This window comes from Topomyia yanbarensis, chromosome 3 (genome assembly GCF_030247195.1).
Source record: "Topomyia yanbarensis strain Yona2022 chromosome 3, ASM3024719v1, whole genome shotgun sequence".
NCBI lineage: Eukaryota > Metazoa > Arthropoda > Insecta > Diptera > Culicidae > Topomyia > Topomyia yanbarensis.
The window spans coordinates 193,056,563-193,079,935 of NC_080672.1; the positions used below are offsets into that span (position 1 = coordinate 193,056,563).

General features: G+C 39.5%; 3 protein-coding genes across 3 annotated transcripts in view; 2 read left to right on the forward strand and 1 right to left on the reverse strand.

Annotated features, from left to right (window-relative positions):
• The window catches only part of LOC131693282 (uncharacterized), a 291,761-nt gene that overhangs the window by 18,545 nt on the left and 249,843 nt on the right, over positions 1 to 23,373 (reverse strand). The window lies entirely within an intron of this gene.
• LOC131687514 (uncharacterized) lies at positions 13,589 to 15,802 on the forward strand. The gene has a single exon (XM_058971605.1). It carries the CDS (start codon positions 13,589 to 13,591, stop codon positions 15,800 to 15,802), a length of 2,214 nt encoding a protein of 737 aa, XP_058827588.1.
• LOC131687515 (uncharacterized) lies at positions 15,896 to 18,805 on the forward strand. The gene has a single exon (XM_058971606.1). The coding sequence runs from the start codon at positions 15,896 to 15,898 to the stop codon at positions 18,803 to 18,805; it is 2,910 nt and encodes a 969-aa protein (XP_058827589.1).

The window sequence follows — 23,373 nt, forward strand, 5'->3', positions numbered from 1 at the left end:
GAGACATTTCTTATAACTCTTATCACTCTCTTCGGATATTATATCGTTTGAGAACATTTAGAACTTGATGCTTCGCGATGTTTTTGATAACACATACTACATGGAATAGTGGCAGGACTCAGAGAATCGCTCAAATCAGCATAGGACAACATCAGTGCTAGAAATCTCAAACCAAATCAATGGGAAAGCGAAAAAATGGCCCATAAAATAGACATACCAACGAATTATTGTTAATGCTCTGTTAATAAAATATCTATATTGTGGTGGGAAAACTGAATTTTCCTAAAGGGGTTATATATTGTACTGAGCCAAAAAAATCGAAATTTTTTTTGAATCGATTTGAAGTTTATACTTTACTCGAATTTCCAACGCGACTGAGAACTAAGAAAATTTCATTTAATGAAATCGCAGCTCCTGGTATCACGCTATCTCTGAAGTGCATGCCTGCATAGTTCCAAATTTTACTTCGACAGCGACTTTTTCTAAAGGTGACTTCCCAGTAGTATCCTTGATTTGAATTATTATCGCTAATCCTAATGCCAAAGAACAAATAAAAACTTAGCGAAAACGAACAGTTTGGGAAAATCATTATCATAAGTGGAATTTTCATTTTCACGAAACTTTTCGATAACCTTCCGTCACTTGCGTTAATGCACTGGGTGCACAGTGCTCTGAAAATCTAGCGAAATCGTCTTAGGGCACCAGCGGGTCTAATTCAGAGCTATCTGCGCGGCGAGTTAAATCTGTAAAGAATACTAAAAATTAATTTCTATTCCATAATTTTCAGTTCGGCAATTCGAGAGATCGTGCTCACCGCAAGCCATGAAAAATAGACTACGTTGTGAAGCGATGGTCACTATTTATTAAAAAATCACGGTTAAATAATAAATAAAACTATTAAAAAAATTCAAATAGTTTATAATTTTCACAAACTTATTAGGAAAAATTGTTTAATAAGCTTTCGTAATATTGTGTAGGAAAAAAGCTGAAAATTTCAGTTTTTTCTCTATCTGCAACATATAACCCTTAAGTATACCAATTAATTGGTATACGAAGTTAAGTATACCTTAAGTATACCAATTAATTGGTATACGAATTGGAATAGGTTCGCCAAATTTTGGAAGAAGTCTATAAAATAACCCCTTGAAAGCTACCTAAAAATTGTTGTAGTTCGATGCAATAAAAAAATCCCCAAAAATGAAATGTACCTAGTAATGTTAAACACAGTCAATAATACATACAATAAAGATCCATTTTAATCAATCTCATGGTGTATTTTAGGATGACAAAATGAGGACATTGCCTAAATCGGGCAATTTTTTTCTTTATAATAAACTGAAGCTGTTAAAATATTCTTCCCGTCCCTTTATGTAGTCTGATAACTATTTCTGATTATGATGAACTTTTTATTTTTGCATATTTCCATCTTCATGATAAGGAAAACATGCTCAAGAAAGGATTTACTCGAATTCAGTCTTGTTCGTCTGCTAGAGCCCATCAAACATATGTTCATTTTTGGCTGATAAAATCGGGCTTTCAATGTGTTATAATAGATATTCAGCATTCGAAGAAGTTTCTTGTGAACGAGTGTAGAACGACTTTGTTTCTATCTTACTTGAAATCAGCGGCGTAGCCAGAAATTCGGTTAGGTGAAAATCGATCATAATTCTGAAACCGTAATTTTTGAAGTTTTAAAATTATGCAGAATTATTTTTTCAGAAATTAGTAACAGAGTTCGTGTCTTTAACAAATTTGTTGAGACTTTATTGTAGTCATGAATATTAACCTGAGAAAATTCACCATAAATACTTCTTGGACGATGTACCGTCAAAATTATTTTATCAAATGATGCGCTGTTTAACGTTTGTAAAACTCATCGAAGATACTAAACCTCCGAAATTGGTGGTTTCAAAATGATGCTATCTTGACCTTAAATTACTGTTTTTAAACTTTTGACCTATACAAATAATTGGTCATACAATAAAAATCAAATGCTCATCAAAATCGATAAGAACCTGCTAGAGTCGAACGTAAATCGTCATTTTTCATAAATTTCTCTCTACATTCGGAAAGTGTTATCCTCGTTATTAATCATATTACGTTTCCGTCTCAACTCGACGCATTCCCAAAATAAAAACCTGTTTTAATCCACCTAGTGGTGCAATTGTGCTTTTCTCATTTGTCCAGACTATGATTCCATGGCTGGTTATGTTCAATACAATGGTGGAAATAAATATTACATGTTCAGTACGATTTGCACATACATACAATGGATGGACAGCCACGATCTTGAGATACTATGTGATACTGAAACATCGCTTGAAACCAGCGGCGGATCATGGAGAAAGATCTGGGAGGTCCAGGTCCTGCCGAAAATTTTCAACTTGTTAAGAAATTTTAAACTAGTTTTAATTTTAAAGTAGCAACCCCTCACTGCATACTCCCTCCGGGCCGGTATGATTGACGATTTTTAGAGTGAGTGCATAACCTTTCTTTATGAGAAAGGCAAAAATGTACCAATGTCCAAAAAAGTCAATTTTTGTCAAACATCTCAATGTTTCATGCATTTTAAAGTCATTTGGCATGAAAATACAAATTTGATTTTGAAAATTTTTCATTTCAGTTGATATGGGAATTTTCTGTGTGATTGCACTCTTCAACTCGTAACTCCGGAACCGGAAGTCCAATCAATAAAAATTCAATAGCAGCTGATGGGAAGGTTGTACCTTTCATTTGAGACTAACTTTGTGCAAATCGGTCCAGCCATCTCTGAGAAACAGAGGTCACATTTTTTTCCACATACACACATACACACACATACATACACACACAGACATTTTCCGATCTCGACGAACTCAGTCGATTGGCATATGACACTCGGTTCTCCGGGTCGGGATTAGATTGACGAATTTTAGAGTGAATGAGAAAGGCAAAAACATTTTTAGCAAATGTTGAAAGTTATGCATTTTTTGGTGAGCAGTTCTATGTTTCATAGACATTAAATCAATTTTAACTTCGCTTCCTATTAAATAAAGACCCTTATTACAGTACATTTCTACAAAAACGAGCTCAATTTGAAAAGAAATCTGAGGATTATGATTGATTACAGAACTCTGGAATTTTCTATTGGAATGTTTTCAGGCAGGAATTTGATATTGATACTATTAGACAACTGTGAAATCAAGACCAATAGATCAGTTACACATCAGGACCCCATTCCAACAATTCAAGTGTACTTATTCAAAAGGTCCTAAGTGACATTGAGCTCGAACTGAAAAAAACGAGGCTGAAGTTTCATGGACCTAAAACAAATCCCTATTATAGAACAAATATGCGTTTTGATGGAACAATTATGCCAATATAGTCTAAGGACTATGCTCTTTAGGTAAATAATGCTAAAAACATGAAATGTTTAGTGCTAATGTAGTTTTTAAGCGCTTTAGAATAATGCGTCCTTTTGAAAATTATAGGACCTTTCACATAGGTCTTTTTTTCGGGCCCAAGAATCATACGACGCTGCACATACGTCTTTTTTCAGCAAAGGTAGCTCTTACGACGAATATTGAATTTCTTCAAAGTTTTCGACAAAATGAGCACCGGAATACGAATGTTCTTCATTACTATGGTAAATAGCTGCACTGGATTTAACAGAAGTCTTGCAGAAAAAAAATGCGGGAAACTTTAGTTTATATTAACAAATCATTGGCTGGAAGTGGTTAAAACCAACGAATGGCATGTTACTTTAGAATAACTGAGCTTTCCAATTATCATTTTATTTATTATACTTATTAAATTCAACTTCGAAAATAAGTCGTATGAACAGAAGAAAATAATTTCTTTTATTTTGATGCTTAGGACGTTTTTACTAGGTACCTATGTGCAGTGGGGAAAACATGGAATGAAATGAATCTTGCGTCGTTTTTGCATGGCGCCTATGAACAGTTGCAGAGGTTTTGAAATATTTCGCGCATAGGTCCTTTCATTTTAAAAGGACTCAAGTGCAAAATTTCAAAATATGATCATGAAAACTTTGCGACTTTTTATATAATGCTTGTTATTTTGATAAATACTGTGTATAATGAATCCTGGTTTTCGGTATTCGTTAGCTATGTTGTAATCACATGCTGTGCTGCAAATAACTCAGTTTGTTTACATTTGTCACTAAGGTCCATTTGAATCAGCACTCTTAAATTTATCAAAAGTCCTACACACAGAAAAAAAATATTGGTAAAAGTAAGAGTGTTCCGCTCTTAGCAAAAAACAACCAACGCCAACTATTAGGTTGAAAGTAAAACTTTTAAATTAATCAAGAATAATAATCAAAGTAAAAGTTTTCCTTTTAAGCAAATGAAGAATAGTACTCAAAACAAAAGTTTTATTTTTAAACAAAGAGTATGCGTTGGTTGTTTTTTGCTAAGAGTGAAAAACTCTTATTTTCACCAACATTTTTTTTCTGTGTGTAATGATGTTTACAACAACAGGTTATCAATCTACGGATCAGATAATTGTTATTGTAATATTGAATTAAATCCGTCTGCATCAATAAATTTTCAACTTCAATCCGTTATTTTTTTTGTTGTGGTGGGGGGGGGGGGTGTATGGTGTTAAACCCCAAAACCTTCTCTTGGCTACGCCGTTGCTTGGAGTTATTTTTTTCGCTTTTCTTTTTCCGATATGTTTCAGATCGATCCGATGGTTATAAGTTAGAAAAATTGCAGTCAGAAGATCCGCACAAATGACCATTTTTGTACTGATAAGTTATCAAGTTCCTTCCAGACAACTTGGAAGTGTTCGGTGATTATTTCTAGCGGTTGTAGATAGTAAAATGAAATACAAAATTAATTTTATCGAAATAATGTTTAGCTTATTTCAATGGATTATTACTATATTGAACAATAAATAGGCGACAAAGAGTAATCAACAAACAACAAGCCATAACTTTTAAAGTATTCAAAATAGATATTTGAAGTCTTCAGTAAAGTTATTTGCAAAAGTAAGAGCTACAAATTTGCTAAAGGCATCGTTTCGATATAATCACTTCCAAGAAAATTTGTGAAAATATCTCACTCATAGGGGGATTAATCAGCAAAAGCACAATACCAAAAGAAAGGGCATATTGTCTACATTAAGTTATCCGAAGATACTATTGACCTAAAATAAGCCGTTTTGGCGTTAATAATAGATTACACGTTTTTGGTCATATTTTTGGCCAAAGGAAATGATAAAAATCTTTCGTCCGCATTTAATGTTAAATATCTCTTTTGATAATAGTCTGATTTCAACAATCTATAGCTTGTTCGAAAGGTATTCGTTAAAGCTGTCTAAAAACATATAAATTGGTAATCTATATTGTCAATTTCGGCAGATAATTTTAAAAAACTGCAAAAAACGCCATTTTTACGCATTCAAACATTCATATCTTGGAAAATAAACATCAGAATCAAAAACAAATTAATAGCGTTCATACTGTTTTTTAGTTCTTTTATTTAAAATTGGTTTGGATAAGATCGGTTCAGCCATTGCTGAGAAACACGAATGAGAATTTATCCGTTACATACACACACAGACACACACACACAGACATTGTTCCAAATCGTCGATCTGAGTCGATTGGTATATAAGACTCGGCCCTCCGGGCCTCGGAAAAAATCTTGAAAGTTTGAGCGAATTCTATACATTTCTTTTATAAGAAATGTAAAAAGGATTTGTTCTTGAAATTGCCAAAATATTCGAAACAATTACTGAATTTGACGACCAAATCAAGTAAATTTTATTCAACGATGAATGGCCAGCTTATCATAACCATCTTTTGTACATTATTTGGAATAATAATCTATTTTTTTCGTTAGAGGAAATTATTTCTTGAGAATGTGGAGTGACATCTTTTTGTCGGCAACGCATTGTGTAAAGTGCGATTTAAATGATACATCAAGCTTCCGTCGTTGGTAAAGCACGTCAACGGAACGTCAAAATTAGTTATATGCGGTTAAATAGAGGCGTTCACACATCAACGGCACGAAACGTTTTGACGTACAGGAAACGCATTCAATTTATCCTAACGGAAAGGTGACGTCACGTTGAAGTTCTGTTCCGTTGACGGAAGCTGATGTACCTTTTATTTATCGTCATGTCTTTATATGCAGTGGGCAGAGTTGTCAGATGATTTTGTATGATAACGATATAACCATAAAATAGAAATCGGTATTCATCGGAGTGACGTATATGTAAGCAACTTCGACATGCAAATGTTATTTTACATACATTTAAGTTTATCTTGTATTTTGTGTGATTCAACTTAAGTGCTCAGTCTTTCTGCTACTCATCTTTCATCTTCTTTGTTTTGTTGATTTTTTGCATTGTTTTACCTGTTGTCAATAAGTAAAAGAAATTCACTAAGTCCAATCAGTTTCGGAATCAGAACAATGCGGAAAGATTTGATAGGGGAAGATGAGGGCATTTTTCAAAATAAGATCTAGCAATATGTGATCTATGTCATATAAGAAGTCTATTATTTTGAAATCGGTATTCATTGGCATTAAAAATAAAAAAGAACGGTATTTTAAAGACACACAAATCTCTTTTGATAATAGTCTGATTTCAACAATTTATAGCTTGTTCGAAAGGTATTCGTTGGAGCTGTCTAAAAACATATAAATTGGTAATCTATATTGTCAATTTCGGCAGATAATTTTAAAAAACTGCAAAAAACGCCATTTTTACGCATTCAAACATTCATATCTTGGAAAATAAACATCACAATCAAAAACAAATTAATAGCGTTCATACTGTTTTTTAGTTCTTTCATTTGAAATTGGTTTGGATAAGATCGGTTCAGCCATTGCTGAGAAACACGAATGAGAATTTATCCGTTACATACACACACACAGACTTTGTCCCAAATCATCGAGCTGAGTCGATTGGTATATAAGACTCGGCCCTCCGGGCCTCGGAAAAAATCTTGAAAGCTTGAGCGAATTCTATACATTTCTTTTATAAGAAATGTAAAAAGGATTTGTTTTTGAAATTGCCAAAATATTCGAAACAATTACTGCATTTGACGATCAAATCAAGTAAATTTTATTCAACGATGAATGACCAGCCTATCATAACCATCTTTTGTACATTATTTGGAATAATAATCTATTTTTTTCGTAAGAGGAAATTATTTCTTGAGAATGTGGAGTGACATCTTTTTGTCGGCAACGCATTGTGTAAAGTGCGATTTAAATGATACATCAAGCTTCCGTCGTTGGTAAAGCACGTCAACGGAACGTCAAAATTAGTTATATGCGGTTAAATAGAGGCGTTCACACATCAACGGCACGAAACGTTTTGACGTACAGGAAACGCATTCAATTTATCCTAACGGAAAGGTGACGTCACGTTGAAGTTCTGTTCCGTTGACGGAAGCTGATGTACCTTTTATTTATCGTCATATCTTTATACGCAGTGGGCAGAGTTGTCAGATGATTTTGTATGATAACGATATAACCATAAAATAGAAATCGGTATTCATCGGAGTGACGTATATGTAAGCAACTTCGACATGCAAATGTTATTTTACATACATTTAAGTTTATCTTGTATTTTGTGTGATTCAACTTAAGTGCTCAGTCTTTCTGCTACTCATCTTTCATCTTCTTTGTTTTGTTGATTTTTTGCATTGTTTTACCTGTTGTCAATAAGTAAAAGAAATTCACTAAGTCCAATCAGTTTCGGAATCAGAACAATGCGGAATGATTTGATAGGGGAAGATGAGGGCATTTTTCAAAATAAGATCTAGCAATATGAAATTTCTGAATAATCGATACGTGAATATTGTTATGGTATAACTGAACAACATGAACGATTTTCTGTACATGTATGGTTACCGACGCAAGAAAATGAACAGAATAAAATGTATGATTAAACCAAAACTTAGCTATAGCTCACTAAGTGCCAGCGGAATTGCCTTGTTGATTAAAGCATTGTTACATTTAATTTTCAGGATACTTTGAAGGTTTTCAGTCTTAATTCTGCTTCTGGGTTTAGTATGTTGTTGAAATAACTGAAATCTCTCTCCACGGAGCATTGAGTTGCAGCAGCTGCTAGAACAACTCTGGCCACACGCCATATCTCTTCGTCGTCGAAACGCTTACTGACCCAATGTTTGATGATGTTAAAATCTAGCGAGTCAGCGTCGACTCGCTCTTGATGTTGAATTCTTCGCAATCGTTGTTCCAAAGCGTCCGTTCTTGCTGAAAAAGCACCTGCGCTGATTCTGGTGGTAAGAAAATGGTTCAAACTGAATTCATCAGGGGACTTCGGTGGTATTGCTTCAGTTGATGATAGTGTTTTACTGGTAGACGGGGTCGTGGGAACCGGTGACACTTGTAGAACACGGTTTATTTTTGAGGTTAATACCATCAAATAGTCCTACGAAAGAAAACATTTACTTGATATTTTATATTTGGTTTGCAAGTAATAGTTTACCACAATGCGTTCGTTTTGTTGGACTGAAAACAACATCGAGCCGCTGAACGAAAATCTTGGGTCGAAAAAAACAGCTGCTTGGAAGGCGTAATTATTGAACAATGCTGCCTCTCGTGTTTGCATAGCCGTTATTATTGTTGTTTGAAACATATTTCCTTCCAAGCAAGTTATGCGGCCAAATGCTGTCATCCAATGACGGAAAAAGTTGCTCAGAGTGCAATTTTCTCTTTGTATTGCTATTGTGCAACTGTACAATGGTTCAAAAGCAGAACCGTACGATTCTATGAAATCCCAGAGGTTATCTAAATCTGTAATTAAATAATCGTTTGAAAATGATTTCTAATAACAATGCAAACGTATACTCACTTAATTCCTCCAATTCTAATCCAAGCTTCGTGAAAAAATCTTTTTGGTCGGCAAGGCTTCTAATCATTAAGTAAGTGGAATTCCAACGTGTTGCTGCGGGTATCGGTGGATATTTTGCTGTGGATAACTCAAAGAAGTTCCTGTATCTAGCATTTCGATATGCAGCTACCACTTTTCCAATGGCTTTTAATGGCGATTGGTGTGCTTTGCAGGCATCAGAAACCACAAGTTGCGTAGTGTAGGCTCCACAACGAATTCCGGCAGTCTGGGGTCCTATAGCATCTTCTAGATCTTTGAGTAACCCTTCAATGACATCTTTTTCAATCTCCTCGGCATGATAAGGAATCAGCAAATCATTGTCCTCCTCTTCATCATCAAGCTCAAATGTGTCCTTTTCCACAAGTTTGGTCATTTTTACCATATTACGTCCATTGTCGATGGTGATGCTATAAATTTGTTTCAAATCTATACCGTACTCTGCGAGCACACCATACAGGTCGTCTCTCAAATTGACCGCGGTATGCCGGTCATGTAAGTCGAGCATTGCTAGTTTATAATAAGCTATATAATATTTCAACTCGATATATAGATTTACTTACCAAGGGTACGTTTGATGAACGTGCCATCCGGGCATATTTTTTGATAATTGATGCCCATTATACTACGGTGCATTTTTGTAGCAACGTCTGTTTTGATCGAGATTATGTCGTCTGCGTCTGCCCGAATAAACGTATCGATTGAAGATGACACTTTCGTCACGTATTTTACTAAGTTTCTGCTATTTTTTGTTATGTGCAGTGCTTCGCAATAGGGATCCACCAACTCCTTCATACCTAGCCCATGGGAAGTAGAGATGGGCGGGTATGGATTTTTTCGTACCCGGACCCGACCCGAACTCGAATATTATTTTTGTAAGCTTACCCGAACCCGACCCGTACCCGGATTTTTTAAAAATATAAAACCCGAACCCGACCCGTACCCGGGCCGGTAAAAAAATCCGAACCCGAACCCGAACCGTACCCGACCCGAACCCGACCCAAATCCGACCCGCATTCAAATTAAAATAAATTAAAAACCGTGTCCGACCCGAACCCGATTTTCAATAAATAAATTTAACCTATTTGATTCGAAAGAGTAGGGAAGCCCGGTGCTAGTTGGCGGAATTTTCATTTTTTATCTCTTTTATTTAAGTAGATTGTGCATTATTGAAAAATATTATCATTCACGTAATAGAATAAAACTCACCGGAAATAACACAAATTCCACAACATTAAGGAAATTCGTTTTTTACGTTTGAAAACTGTCACCCTTGATTTTTGCAAAATAAAATGAATTGCAACATATGAAAACTAATTTTACATAATTTGTGGTAAAAAACGAGAGATGTCTAATAGAAACGAAGCTAAAGGAACTCTGTCAACTTATGCCTTCCGCAAACAGGCCCGGGCTCTTCTATTACACTAGTTTACCAATTTTCTGGTAATTTCAGTAAGTTAAGAAAAAGGGCATTTTCAATGTCAATTTTGGGTCGCTGAACGCGAAAATCATATCCATTTTCTTTTTCGTAGAATCGTTTTTGAGCTTTTTGAAAAACGCGTTTTTGGAATTTTTTGTAGTCTTAGGAATAAAACTTTCAATCAACATAATCGACCCACCATTCGAAAGGTTTTGATGTGCCAATAACAAAAATGTATAACATGTTCGGATTAAATATCAACAACTTAAGGGGTTAAGAGCGACCAAAGTCCAAAAAGTAATTTATTGTAAATTATTCATTTTAAGTAACAATTCAGAAAAAAGTCTTTTAAAATCTTATGTGACAGAGAAACTCTTTACATAAATTTAAAGCCTAAGAGTAGCCTTTATATAAAATATTTCAGCTATTAATTCTCGGAATCATTTCACATTCAATGATGTATTGATGACATGTTTTGGTCGACAAAGGTATTCGAAGGGTTAGGCCAAACGAACCTCAGATATTATCAGGGATTCTGAAAACGCCCCGCCAGCAAGGAAAACTATCGCAGTCCGCACTGGTTAATTGCGTGCGCAGGATTCGATGAGCACGTGTTGAGAATGATTTTTCTTTCATTATCTTTTTTTACAAATATATTGAAAACATCCACGACTCCCCTCACTCACCCTATTGCGAAACTACCTACGACCATGACATTGAGCTAAGGCTTTTGAATAATTCATCCAAACATACCACTGTGGTAAATCCAAAGTATATGATGTTATTTTGGTATGCTATATGAAATATCATTGGTACACCTGCAGTGTTGGCAAAAAAATGATTTTTGTCAATTAATTCGATCTATCGAAATTTGAACAGCTATAAATTGTTGTAGAGACATTCTAGTACCATGCATCCTTCGGCAAAGTTGTTCAGCATATCCTGGACTACACTTCTATCTAATTGCTGGTATACTGCAGGAAGAATTGTAGTCTGCAAAATTGAAAATCAAAAAAGTAGGTTTTCCCATACTAATTTCCATACAAAATTTCAAACGCAATGCGCTACGCCGGGTCAAATCCAATCGACCTCAAATTTTGTACAGTTGTTTGGGACCCCAAATGGAACCAAAAAAGTGCTGTGCTCGGTTGATTAGGTTAAGATTACGTTTTTCCATATAACAATGCCCCACCCTAATCAATATGTTGTTTTCAGTTTTTTAGGAGAAATATTTGAAATTTCAATCTGCACTCGGAGAATATATTTTTCTTCGCGGACCCACTAGCAACGACTTCACGAACCCCTAGGGGTCCGCGGACCGCAGGTTGAGAATTACTGCAATAGACGATTTGAAAAAGGTTTTTGCCTTTCTCATATAGAAAGGTTATGCAATCACTCTGAAAAACTCCAACCTAATCCCGGGCCGGAGGGCCGAGTGTCATATCCCATTTGACTCAGTTCGTCGAGATCGGAAAAAGTCTGTATGTGTGTGTGTATGTATGTGTGTGTATGTGTGTGTATGTATGTGCGTATGTGTCAAATAATGTCACTCATTTTTCTCAGAGATGGCTGTACCGAATTGCCCAAACTTAGTCTCAAATGAAAGGTGCAACCTTCCCATCGGCTGCTATTGAATTTTGGATCGATCGGAATTCTGGTTCCGGAATTACGGGTTTAAGAGTGCGGCCACACAGAAATTTCTCATATAAACTATAGGAAAAATTAAAAATAGAATTTTTATTTTTGATGCAAAATGTCTTCAAGGTGCATGAAACGTCAAGCTTTGATGCAAACTCGAAAAAAAATTTGACGACTATTCACTTTTTTGAATTTTGGCACATTTTTGCCTTTCTCATATAGAAAGGTTATGCAATCACTCTGAAAAACGGCAACCTAATCCCGGCCCAGAGGGCCGAGTGTCATATCCCATTCGACTCAGTTCGTCAAGATCGGAAAAAGTCTGTATGTGTGTGTGTATGTGTGTATGTGTGTTATTTGTGTGTGTGTGTGTGTGTGTGTATGTGCGTATGTGTCAAATAATGTCACTCATTTTTCTCAGAGATGGCTGGACCGATTTGCCCAAACTTAGTCTCAAATGAAAGGTGCAACCTTCCTGTAGGAAATTTGAAGTATTTCAACTTAAATCTAAACTAAACTTAAATAATTTTCTAAAACTTATAATTATAATTAATCGCCAGTTTAAAAAGAACTACACATAAAGCTAAATTCGCCTAGCCTACTTATACCTAGTGCCTTATATACTATTGCTTACATGCTATACCAAATCACGCACTGAATCTGCAACGAGAGAAGCAACCGATAACAGAGATAGCAGATTGAATTTTTTGTTAGGTAAAATTTAGCACTGTCGTCCAGTTAGCACTGGCTCGGCTCGATCAGTTCAAGTTCACCTCCAGAAGGGTAAGGAATAAAATTGTCATCAGTACAGCATACAAGTTTTTTTTACCCTACGATCACGTTTCCCGGCACTTGTAAAATATCGTCGCGAGTATTTTTCTATTGTGCCCGTCACTAGCCTTCGGCCAGCCGCTATTGCGGAATAGAAACCCTTCGACCTGGCATTACGAGTCCCGTTGGCTCGAACATTTGGTCCTTCGAGCCGGATCGAAGGACACCCCCGGCAGAAGAACTAGTGAGTAGTAATATTAACCGATCAGATGCGCAGATCGCTGATTGCGTAGCACGTGGCAAGATCTACGCCATTGCGATTGTGGTGGACAAAAGGTCCAGTAAAATTCTGGATGCGCCAGAATACAAGCTGCTTTGTTGAGTGCGGCTATTGTGTGCCAGAATAAAACGTGAAGTTGGCGTCATTCGAGAGCGTGGCTTGTACGACGCCATCGTAGTTTTGATCAATAGAGTGCAAAGGGGCCAAGTGAACTAAGTTTGAAATCCTATTGCATATTCCCCAGCACAAGTGACTGTAAATACCAATCAAAGTGTGTGCAACCGATTCGCGTCCGAATTTCGTGATTTCGCCGGGAAGGATTTTCGTCCGCGTCGGGAAGGATCTGATCGATACCGTCCGCGTCGGGAAGGATAACTCGATAACGTCCGCGTCGGGAAGGAGAATTCGATATCGTAATCCGCGATCGTGCGAATATAAATCGGTGCACAATGTCGAAGAAAGAACTCGGAAAAAGATTGAGTGAGTTAATGGTGATCAGAAAGGGTCTGTACGTTGTTCGCGACTCTGTAGAAAAATTTGTGGCACATTATAACTACGAAAGAGATGCGTGTCAGATTTTTGTTCGATTGGAATCATTGGATAGGATGTATCGTGAATTTCTGGAAGTGCAAGGTGAGATTGAGAGAACCGATGATTCAGACAATCTTGATGATCATCTCACAGAACGGGCTGACCTTGAAATGCGATACTGTGAAGCCAAAGGTTTTCTGCTGTCGGTTCGAATGCCTGATCCAAACCAGACGGTTTTGAATACGTCAATGATCGCTCCTGCGCCGCATCCATCCAGCAGTTTTCATTTAAGGCTGCCAAAGATAGATCTCCCTAAATTCAACGGTGACTTTTCTCGATGGTTATCGTTCCGCGATACGTTTAGCTCAATGGTCCACAGCAATGACGATATCCCTCAAGTGGCCAAGCTCCAGTATCTCCTTCAGTCTCTCGTAGGTGAAGCAAGAAAACCGTTCGAAAGTGTCGATATCGAAGCTGACAATTATGCTTCTGTGTGGGATGCTCTTTTGAAGAGATATGACAACCGTCGCTTCCTTAAAAAACAGCTTTTTCGAACCCTTCATGATCTACCACCGATGAAGAAAGAATCTGCTCAAGAATTACACGAGCTCGTCGATGAATTTCAACGTCATGTGAGAGCTCTCGCCAAACTGAACGAACCAATTGAACATTGGGATACTCCACTCGTCAATATGCTGTCCTATAAGCTCGATCCAGCAACGCTCCGCGCATGGGAGGAAAGGAGCAGTCAAGATGAGGAAGTGATCTTCGATGACCTCGTCGACTTCCTATATCAGCGAGTACGAATCTTGAAATCCGTTGCGTCAGATCTGTTACAACGTGCAGAGTCGGCTCAAGCAATGGTGGCCGGCACCAGCGTCCCTCCGAAGAAAAGTTTTCATTCACGAATAGCAGCGAATGCAGTTGCTTCCGAAGGCAAGTCATCCGCTCCGTCTTGTCTTGCATGTTCCGAGAGTCACTATCTGTTCCAGTGTCCGGCCTTTGCCAATATGGCCATCAACCAACGTCGTGAGTTAATCTCCCAACGTAAGTTATGTTGGAATTGCTTCCGCACTGGTCATGCGGCTAGAAGTTGCGGATCAAAGTTCACATGCCGCATCTGTCGAGATCGCCATCATACGTTGCTACACGATTCCAACTCGTCATCCAAAAGCTCTGTTACTCCAGCAGTGACGTCGACTCCTCCAGCCCAAAAATCGAATCCACCCACGTTGCCAAATGTGGGAAATGCAGGACCTGCCACTCCCCAAGTGAGTCTGCCGGTCCACTCCTATTCCAGTACAGTCTTGTTGGAAACAGTTGCACTCCACGTCGTCGACGATCAAGGGAAAATCTTCGAAGCCAGAGCGTTATTGGATTCCGCCTCGATGTCAAACTTCATGTCGAAGAAACTTGCCAATCTTCTTTCCAATCGTCAATCCAAGGTTGATATCGATGTGGTAGGAATCGGTCAGTCCATGAGAAAACTGAAGCGGACTGTAACTGCCACCGTACGGTCTCGAATTCCGCCGTTTTCTACGAAGCTCGAGTTTTTAGTCATCGATAAACCTACCACCGATCTACCTACAATGCCAGTGCCTACATCATCGTGGAAATTTCCAGATATAAATCTTGCCGATCCGCAGTTTCACACTCCCAGCCAAGTGGACGTCGTTATAGGCGGAGAAACATACTGGGAACTCCATACTGGCAAAAAGATGTCCCTTGGACCAGGTCAACCACAAGTTATCGAAACCCTGTTCGGTTGGACTGTATCTGGTCCAGCACCGCACAATTCATCCACTGCTTCACCCAGATGTTTTCTGACTGCCACTGACGACCGGCTCGAGGTCGTTCTTCAACGGTTTTGGGAAATGGAAACAATCGTCGATCAACCTACCCATTCAACTACAGAAAAACGATGTGAGGATTGGTACACAGCAACTACAATTCGCGATTCGTCCGGTCGTTACAAAGTTCGCCTGCCCAAGGTGGACGATCCAGAAATCGTTTTAGGCGAATCTAGGGCTATAGCAACACGAAGGTTACTTAGTCTTGAACGCCGATTAGAGAGAGACACCAACGTGAAGTCAGCATACCATCTTTTCATGGACGAATATGAGCGTCTTGGTCACATGAAGCGACTGAACGAGCCAATAGATGACTGCAAGGAACATTGCTATTTGCCACATCATCCCGTCTTCAAACTTTCCAGCACTACAACGAAAACGAGGGTGGTGTTCGACGCGTCGTGCAAGACGACATCGGGATTCTCTTTGAACGACTGATTACTAGTCGGCCCAGTTGTCCAGCATGATCTGTTGTCCTTGATTATGCGGTTTCGGATTCACGCCATCGCCTTAATCGCCGACATTGAAAAAATGTACCGGCAAGTGCTGATCCATCCCGAAGATCAGCCACTCCAAAGAATCCTGTGGCGCACAAATGCTACTGATCCCATCGCCACCTACGAACTACAAACAGTCACCTATGGGACAGCATCTGCGCCATACCTAGCAACAAAAACGCTTCAACAGCTATCACACGATGCAGGTTACCGGTTTCCCGTCGCCGCAGAACCCGTTATGGACGACTTCTACGTTGATGATTTTTTGTCTGGAGCCGCTGATGTGAAGACAGCACAGTGTATTCAACGTGAAGTTTCCTCTATGCTTGACTCAGCCGGTTTTTCTCTGAAGAAATGGGCTTCTAACTCCGTTGAAGTCCTGGAGGGGGTCCCTGAAGAAGATCGAGCAATTCAACCTTTCTTCGATCTGCAGGACGAGCAGTCTGTCAGCACCCTCGGTTTAATATGGGAACCCAAAACCGACACTTTCCGTTTCAAAGTACAATTACCTCTGCCCGCTGCTGTCCTGACAAAGCGAAACGTGATGTCATACATAGCTCAAATTTTTGATCCGCTAGGATTGGTGGGTCCCACCGTCATGAAAGCCAAGCTTTTTATGCAGTGTTTGTGGGCATTGAAATCGGCCAATAATAAACGTTACGAATGGGATCAACCACTGCCACAAAAACTCCAGAACGAATGGAAACAGTTTCATACCACCATCGATCTACTCCGTCAGCTTAAAATACCACGCTTCGTTTCCCTAATCAACGCAGTTAGCATGGAGTTTCATTTTTTTGCGGATGCGTCAGAAAAAGCATACGGGACATGCTGCTACATCCGTGCCAAATCGTTGCAACAAGTCTCCGTCCAGCTCCTTGCCTCGAAATGCAAAGTTTCGCCACTCTCCGTACGGCATTCGATTGCCAGGCTGGAACTTTGTGCTGCCCGATTATCCATCCAACTCTACAAGAAAGTTGCTGCCGCTTTGAAGGTTTCACCAACCAGTGTCTACTTCTGGTCCGATTCTACCACAGTTTTACAATGGCTGCGCTCACCTCCGGGTCGTTGGAAGACCTTTGTAGCCAACCGTGTGTCCCAGATCCAGCAAGCCACACCGATCAGCAACTGGAAGCACATCGCCGGTGTCGACAATCCTGCCGATGATATCTCCCGTGGTCTGAGCCCGCCGGAGATCCTGAACAGTTTGAGGTGGTGGAATGGAACACCGTGGCTCTCACTGCCACCCGAAAGTTGGCCCGTTGGAGCATTGCCAACTGACGATTCTCTAGAGACTACGAAAGAAAGCAGAAAAATACCGATAATTGCGATGACTGTCACTCAAAGCAATTTTAACGACTTCTTGTTCAATCGATACTCTGATTACACCAAGCTCCGTCGAACTACCGCCTATTGTCTGCGTTATCTTCAGAAGCTGCACGACCGTGTCATCAACCGTCGCATCCACCATGAAACCCGCGGTCAATTAACGCTGAAACAAATCGTCATTGATTCCACCCACGCACTAACCACCGATGACCTGCTGAAAGCCGAAATCGCCTTGTGTCGTATGGCTCAACGAGAAGATTTCCCGGAAGAATTCAATGACTTGACTGGGGGCGAACGAATTGTTAAGTCGAGTGCCATGAAGTTCTTAAGCCCTCAGTTAGACGATACTGGAATCATACGTGTTGGAGGTCGCCTGAGCAACGCAAACTGCTCCGAACCGATGAAACATCCTATCATACTCCGAGCAAAACATTCCCTGAGTGTACTTCTAGCATCTCACTACCACAAACTCCTGTTACATGCCGGTCCTCAACTCATGCTTGCCGGCCTGCGTCAAAAATTCTGGATTCTGGGAGGCAGAAACCTGGTACGCCACACATACCACAAATGTCACACCTGTTTTCGCAGCAAGCCGGTGTTGATCCAGCAGAGCACTGCCGATCTACCAGCCTCTCGTGTCACTCCCACGCGTCCATTTTCGGTTTGTGGCATCGATTATTGTGGGCCCTTTTACATTAAATCGCAAGTCCGCAAGCGTGGACCTACAAAAGTATACGTGGCCATCTTCATATGTTTTTCTACACGAGCGATCCACATTGAGCTCGTAAGCGACCTCTCTACTGCTGCCTTCTTGGCTGCCCTTCGCCGTCTGGTTGCTCGTCGCGGAAAGGTGAGTGAACTTCACTCCGATAACGCAACGGCCTTCAAAGGGGCCTCCCACGCACTCAATCGGGTTTATCGAATGCTCAAGGCAGAAGAAGCCGATCGCAATCAGATTTTCAGCTGGTGCACCAACAATGAGATACGGTGGAAATTTATACCACCGCGCGCACCGCACTTCGGAGGACTGTGGGAAGCCGCAGTTAAATCTGCCAAATCCCACCTACTAAAGGAAATGGGCAACACTACTATCGCGTACGAGGACATGTTGACCTTACTTGCACAGGTCGAAATGTGCCTAAATTCACGTCCATTAACACCACTACCATCCGATGCTTCTGATCTAGAAGCATTGACTCCGGGGCACTTCCTAGTCGGGTCGAGTCTTCAAGCTGTTCCTGAACCATCCGTGAAGGACGTCGCTGAGAATCATCTCAACCATTGGGAACAAACACAACGGCACCTACAACGAATCTGGGCCCGATGGTATCCGGAATATTTACAACAGCTCCAGTCCAGAGCAGCGAAGGGTTGCAATCCGCCGGTATCTATCGAACCAGGCAAAATCGTGGTCATCAAAGAGGACAATCTGCCACCTACACAGTGGCCCCTTGGAAAAATCGTCGCCGTTCATCCTGGAGCTGACGGAATCGTCAGAGTCGTCACACTGAAAACAGCGTCCGCAGAGAACGTCGTGAGACCCGTGGCGAAATTGGCGCTCCTACCGATGCCAAGTGATCCTGTTCAACGAGCTCCTGTAACACAAAATCATTAGAGCAGTACTACACATGCTCGATGCGAAGTTGGATACCGTACAGGTAATTGCATTTCCAATAAATTAATTCACCCCGTATGATCTACCTGGTCTTCTTTTCCCGGTTGAACGACGAGGATTATCGCACCACTGCATTCAACTACTTCTGGTCTGCATCCTCTTGATCTTCACTAAACCTGCATCTGCTGACAAAACGAAACATGTGGAGAAGAATGTATTCAGTCAAATACAAGCCACGTCACGGAGGAGGAAATTAAGAAGATACAGACAAGCCAATGAAGTACAAAAAATTAAAAATATTTGAAATATGAAGAATATTTCAAAGGTGGCCGGAATGTAGGAAATTTGAAGTATTTCAACTTAAATCTAAACTAAACTTAAATAATTTTCTAAAACTTATAATTATAATTAATCGCCAGTTTAAAAAGAACTACACATAAAGCTAAATTCGCCTAGCCTACTTATACCTAGTGCCTTATATACTATTGCTTACATGCTATACCAAATCACGCACTGAATCTGCAACGAGAGAAGCAACCGATAACAGAGATAGCAGATTGAATTTTTTGTTAGGTAAAATTTAGCACTGTCGTCCAGTTAGCACTGGCTCGGCTCGATCAGTTCAAGTTCACCTCCAGAAGGGTAAGGAATAAAATTGTCATCAGTACAGCATACAAGTTTTTTTTACCCTACGATCACGTTTCCCGGCACTTGTAAAATATCGTCGCGAGTATTTTTCTATTGTGCCCGTCACTAGCCTTCGGCCAGCCGCTATTGCGGAATAGAAACCCTTCGACCTGGCATTACGAGTCCCGTTGGCTCGAACACTTCCCATCGGCTGCTTTTGAATTTTGGATCGATCGGAATTCTGGTTCTGGAATTACGGGTTTAAGAGTGCGGCCACAGAAATTTCTCATATAAACTATAGGAAAAATTAAAAATAGAATTTTTATTTTTGATGCTAAATGTCTTCAAGGTGCATGAAACGTCGAGCTTTGATGCAAACTCGAAAAAAAATTTGACGACTATTCACTTTTTTGGATTTTGGCACATTTTTGCCTTTCTCATATAGAAAGGTTATGCAATCACTCTGAAAAACGTCAACCTAATCCCGGCCCGGAGGGCCGAGTGTCATATCCCATTCGACTCAGTTCGTCGAGATCGGAAAAAGTCTGTATGTGTGTGTGTATGTGTGTATGTATGTGTGTGTATGTGTGTGTATGTATGTATGTGCGTATGTGTCAAATAATGTCACTCATTTTTCTCAGAGATGGCTGGACCGATTTGCCCAAACTTAGTCGCAAATGAAAGGTGCAACCTTCCCATCGGCTGCTATTGAATTTTGGATCGATCGGAATTCTGGTTCCGGAATTACGGGTTTAAGAGTGCGGCCACACAGAAATTTCTCATATAAACTATAGGAAAAATTAAAAATAGAATTTTTATTTTTGATGCTAAATGTCTTCAAGGTGCATGAAACGTCGAGCTTTGATGCAAACTCGAAAACAATTTGACGACTATTCACTTTTTTGGATTTTGGCACATTTTTGCCTTTCTCATATAGAAAGGTTATGCAATCACTCTGAAAAACGTCAACCTAATCCTGGCCCGGAGGGCCGAGTGTCATATCCCATTCGACTCAGTTCGTCGAGATCGGAAAAAGTCTGTATGTGTGTGTATGTGTGTGTATGTGTGTGTATGTGTGTGTGTATGTGTCAAATAATGTCACTCATTTTTCTCAGAGATGGCTGGACTTATTTGCCCAAACTTAGTCGCAAATGAAAGGTGCAACCTTCCCATCGGCTGCTATTGAATTTTGGATCGATCGGAATTCTGGTTCCGGAATTACGGGTTTAAGAGTGCGGCCACAGAAATTTCTCATATAAACTATAGGAAAAATTAAAAATAGAATTTTTATTTTTGATGCTAAATGTCTTCAAGGTGCATGAAACGTCGAGCTTTGACGCAAACTCGAAAAAAAATTTGACGATTATTCACTTTTTTGTATTTTGGCACATTTTTGCCTTTCTCATATAGAAAGGTTATGCAATCACTCTGAAAAACGTCAACCTAATCCCGGCCCGGAGGGCCGAGTGTCGTATCCCATTCGACTCAGTTCGTCGAGATCGGAAAAAGTCTGTATGTGTGTATGTATGTATGTATGTATGTATGTATGTATGTATGTGTGTATGGATTTTGGCACATTGTGTGTGTATGTGTGTGTATGTATGTGCGTATGTGTCAAATAATGTCACTCATTTTTCTCAGAGATGGCCGGACCGATTTGCCCAAACTTAGTCTCAAATGAAAGGTGCAACCTTCCCATTGGCTGCTATTGAATTTTGGATCGATCGGAATTCTGGTTCCGGAATTACGGGTTTAAGAGTGCGGCCACACAGAAATTTCTCATATAAACTATAGGAAAAATTAAAAATAGAATTTTTATTTTTGATGCTAAATGTCTTCAAGGTACATGAAACGTCGAGCTTTGACGCAAACTCGAAAAAAAATTTGACGACTATTCACTTTTTTGGATTTTGGCACATTTTTGCCTTTCTCATATAGAAAGGTTATGCAATCACTCTGAAAAACGTCAACCTAATCCCGGCCCGGAGGGCCGAGTGTCGTATCCCATTCGACTCAGTTCGTCGAGATCGGAAAAAGTCTGTATGTGTGTATGTATGTATGTATGTATGTATGTATGTATGTATGTGTGTATGGATTTTGGCACATTGTGTGTGTATGTGTGTGTATGTATGTGCGTATGTGTCAAATAATGTCACTCATTTTTCTCAGAGATGGCTGGACCGATTTGCCCAAACTTAGTCTCAAATGAAAGGTGCAACCTTCCCATTGGCTGCTATTGAATTTTGGATCGATCGGAATTCTGGTTCCGGAATTACGGGTTTAAGAGTGCGGCCACACAGAAATTTCTCATATAAACTATAGGAAAAATTAAAAATAGAATTTTTATTTTTGATGCTAAATGTGTTCAAGGTGCATGAAACGTCAAGCTTTGATGCAAACTCCAAAAAAAATTTGACGACTATTCACTTTTTTGGATTTTGGCACATTTTTGCCTTTCTCATATAGAAAGGTTATGCAATCACTCTGAAAAACGTCAACCTAATCCCGGCCCGGAGGGCCGAGTGTCATATCCCATTCGACTCAGTTCGTCGAGATCGGAAAAAGTCTGTATGTGTGTGTGTATGTGTGTATGTGTGTTATTTGTGTGTGTGTATGTATGTGCGTATGTGTCAAATAATGTCACTCATTCTTCTCAGAGATGGCTGGACCGATTTGCCCAAACTTAGTCTCAAATGAAAGGTGCAACCTTCCCATCGGCTGCTTTTGAATTTTGGATCGATCGGAATTCTGGTTCTGGAATTACGGGTTTAAGAGTGCGGCCACACAGAAATTTCTCATATAAACTATAGGAAAAATTAAAAATAGAATTTTTATTTTTGATGCTAAATGTCTTCAAGGTGCATGAAACGTCGAGCTTTGACGCAAACTCGAAAAAAAATTTGACGACTATTCACTTTTTTGGATTTTGGCACATTTTTGCCTTTCTCATATAGAAAGGTTATGCAATCACTCTGAAAAACGTCAACCTAATCCCGGCCCGGAGGGCCGAGTGTCGTATCCCATTCGACTCAGTTCGTCGAGATCGGAAAAAGTCTGTATGTGTGTATGTATGTATGTATGTATGTATGTATGTATGTATGTATGTATGTGTGTATGGATTTTGGCACATTGTGTGTGTATGTATGTGCGTATGTGTCAAATAATGTCACTCATTTTTCTCAGAGATGGCCGGACCGATTTGCCCAAACTTAGTCTCAAATGAAAGGTGCAACCTTCCCATTGGCTGCTATTGAATTTTGGATCGATCGGAATTCTGGTTCCGGAATTACGGGTTTAAGAGTGCGGCCACACAGAAATTTCTCATATAAACTATAGGAAAAATTAAAAATAGAATTTTTATTTTTGATGCTAAATGTGTTCAAGGTGCATGAAACGTCAAGCTTTGATGCAAACTTCAAAAAAAATTTGACGACTATTCACTTTTTTGGATTTTGGCACATTTTTGCCTTTCTCATATAGAAAGGTTATGCAATCACTCTGAAAAACGTCAACCTAATCCCGGCCCGGAGGGCCGAGTGTCATATCCCATTCGACTCAGTTCGTCGAGATCGGAAAAAGTCTGTATGTGTGTGTGTATGTGTGTATGTATGTGTGTATGTGTGTATGTATGTGTGTGTATGTGTGTATGTGTGTGTGTATTAGGGTGGGGCATTGTTATATGGAAAAACGTAATCATAATGAATCAACCGAGCACAGCACTTTTTTGGTTCCATTTGGGGTCCCAAACATCTGTGCAAAATTTGGGGTCGATTGGATTTGACCCGGCGTAGCGCATTGCGTTTGAAATTTGTATGGAAATTAGTATGGGAAAACCGACTTTTTTGAATTTTCAATTTTACAGAATACAATTCTACCTGCAGTATACCGACAATTAGATAGAAGTGTAGTCCAGGATATGCTGAACAACTTTGCCGAAGGAT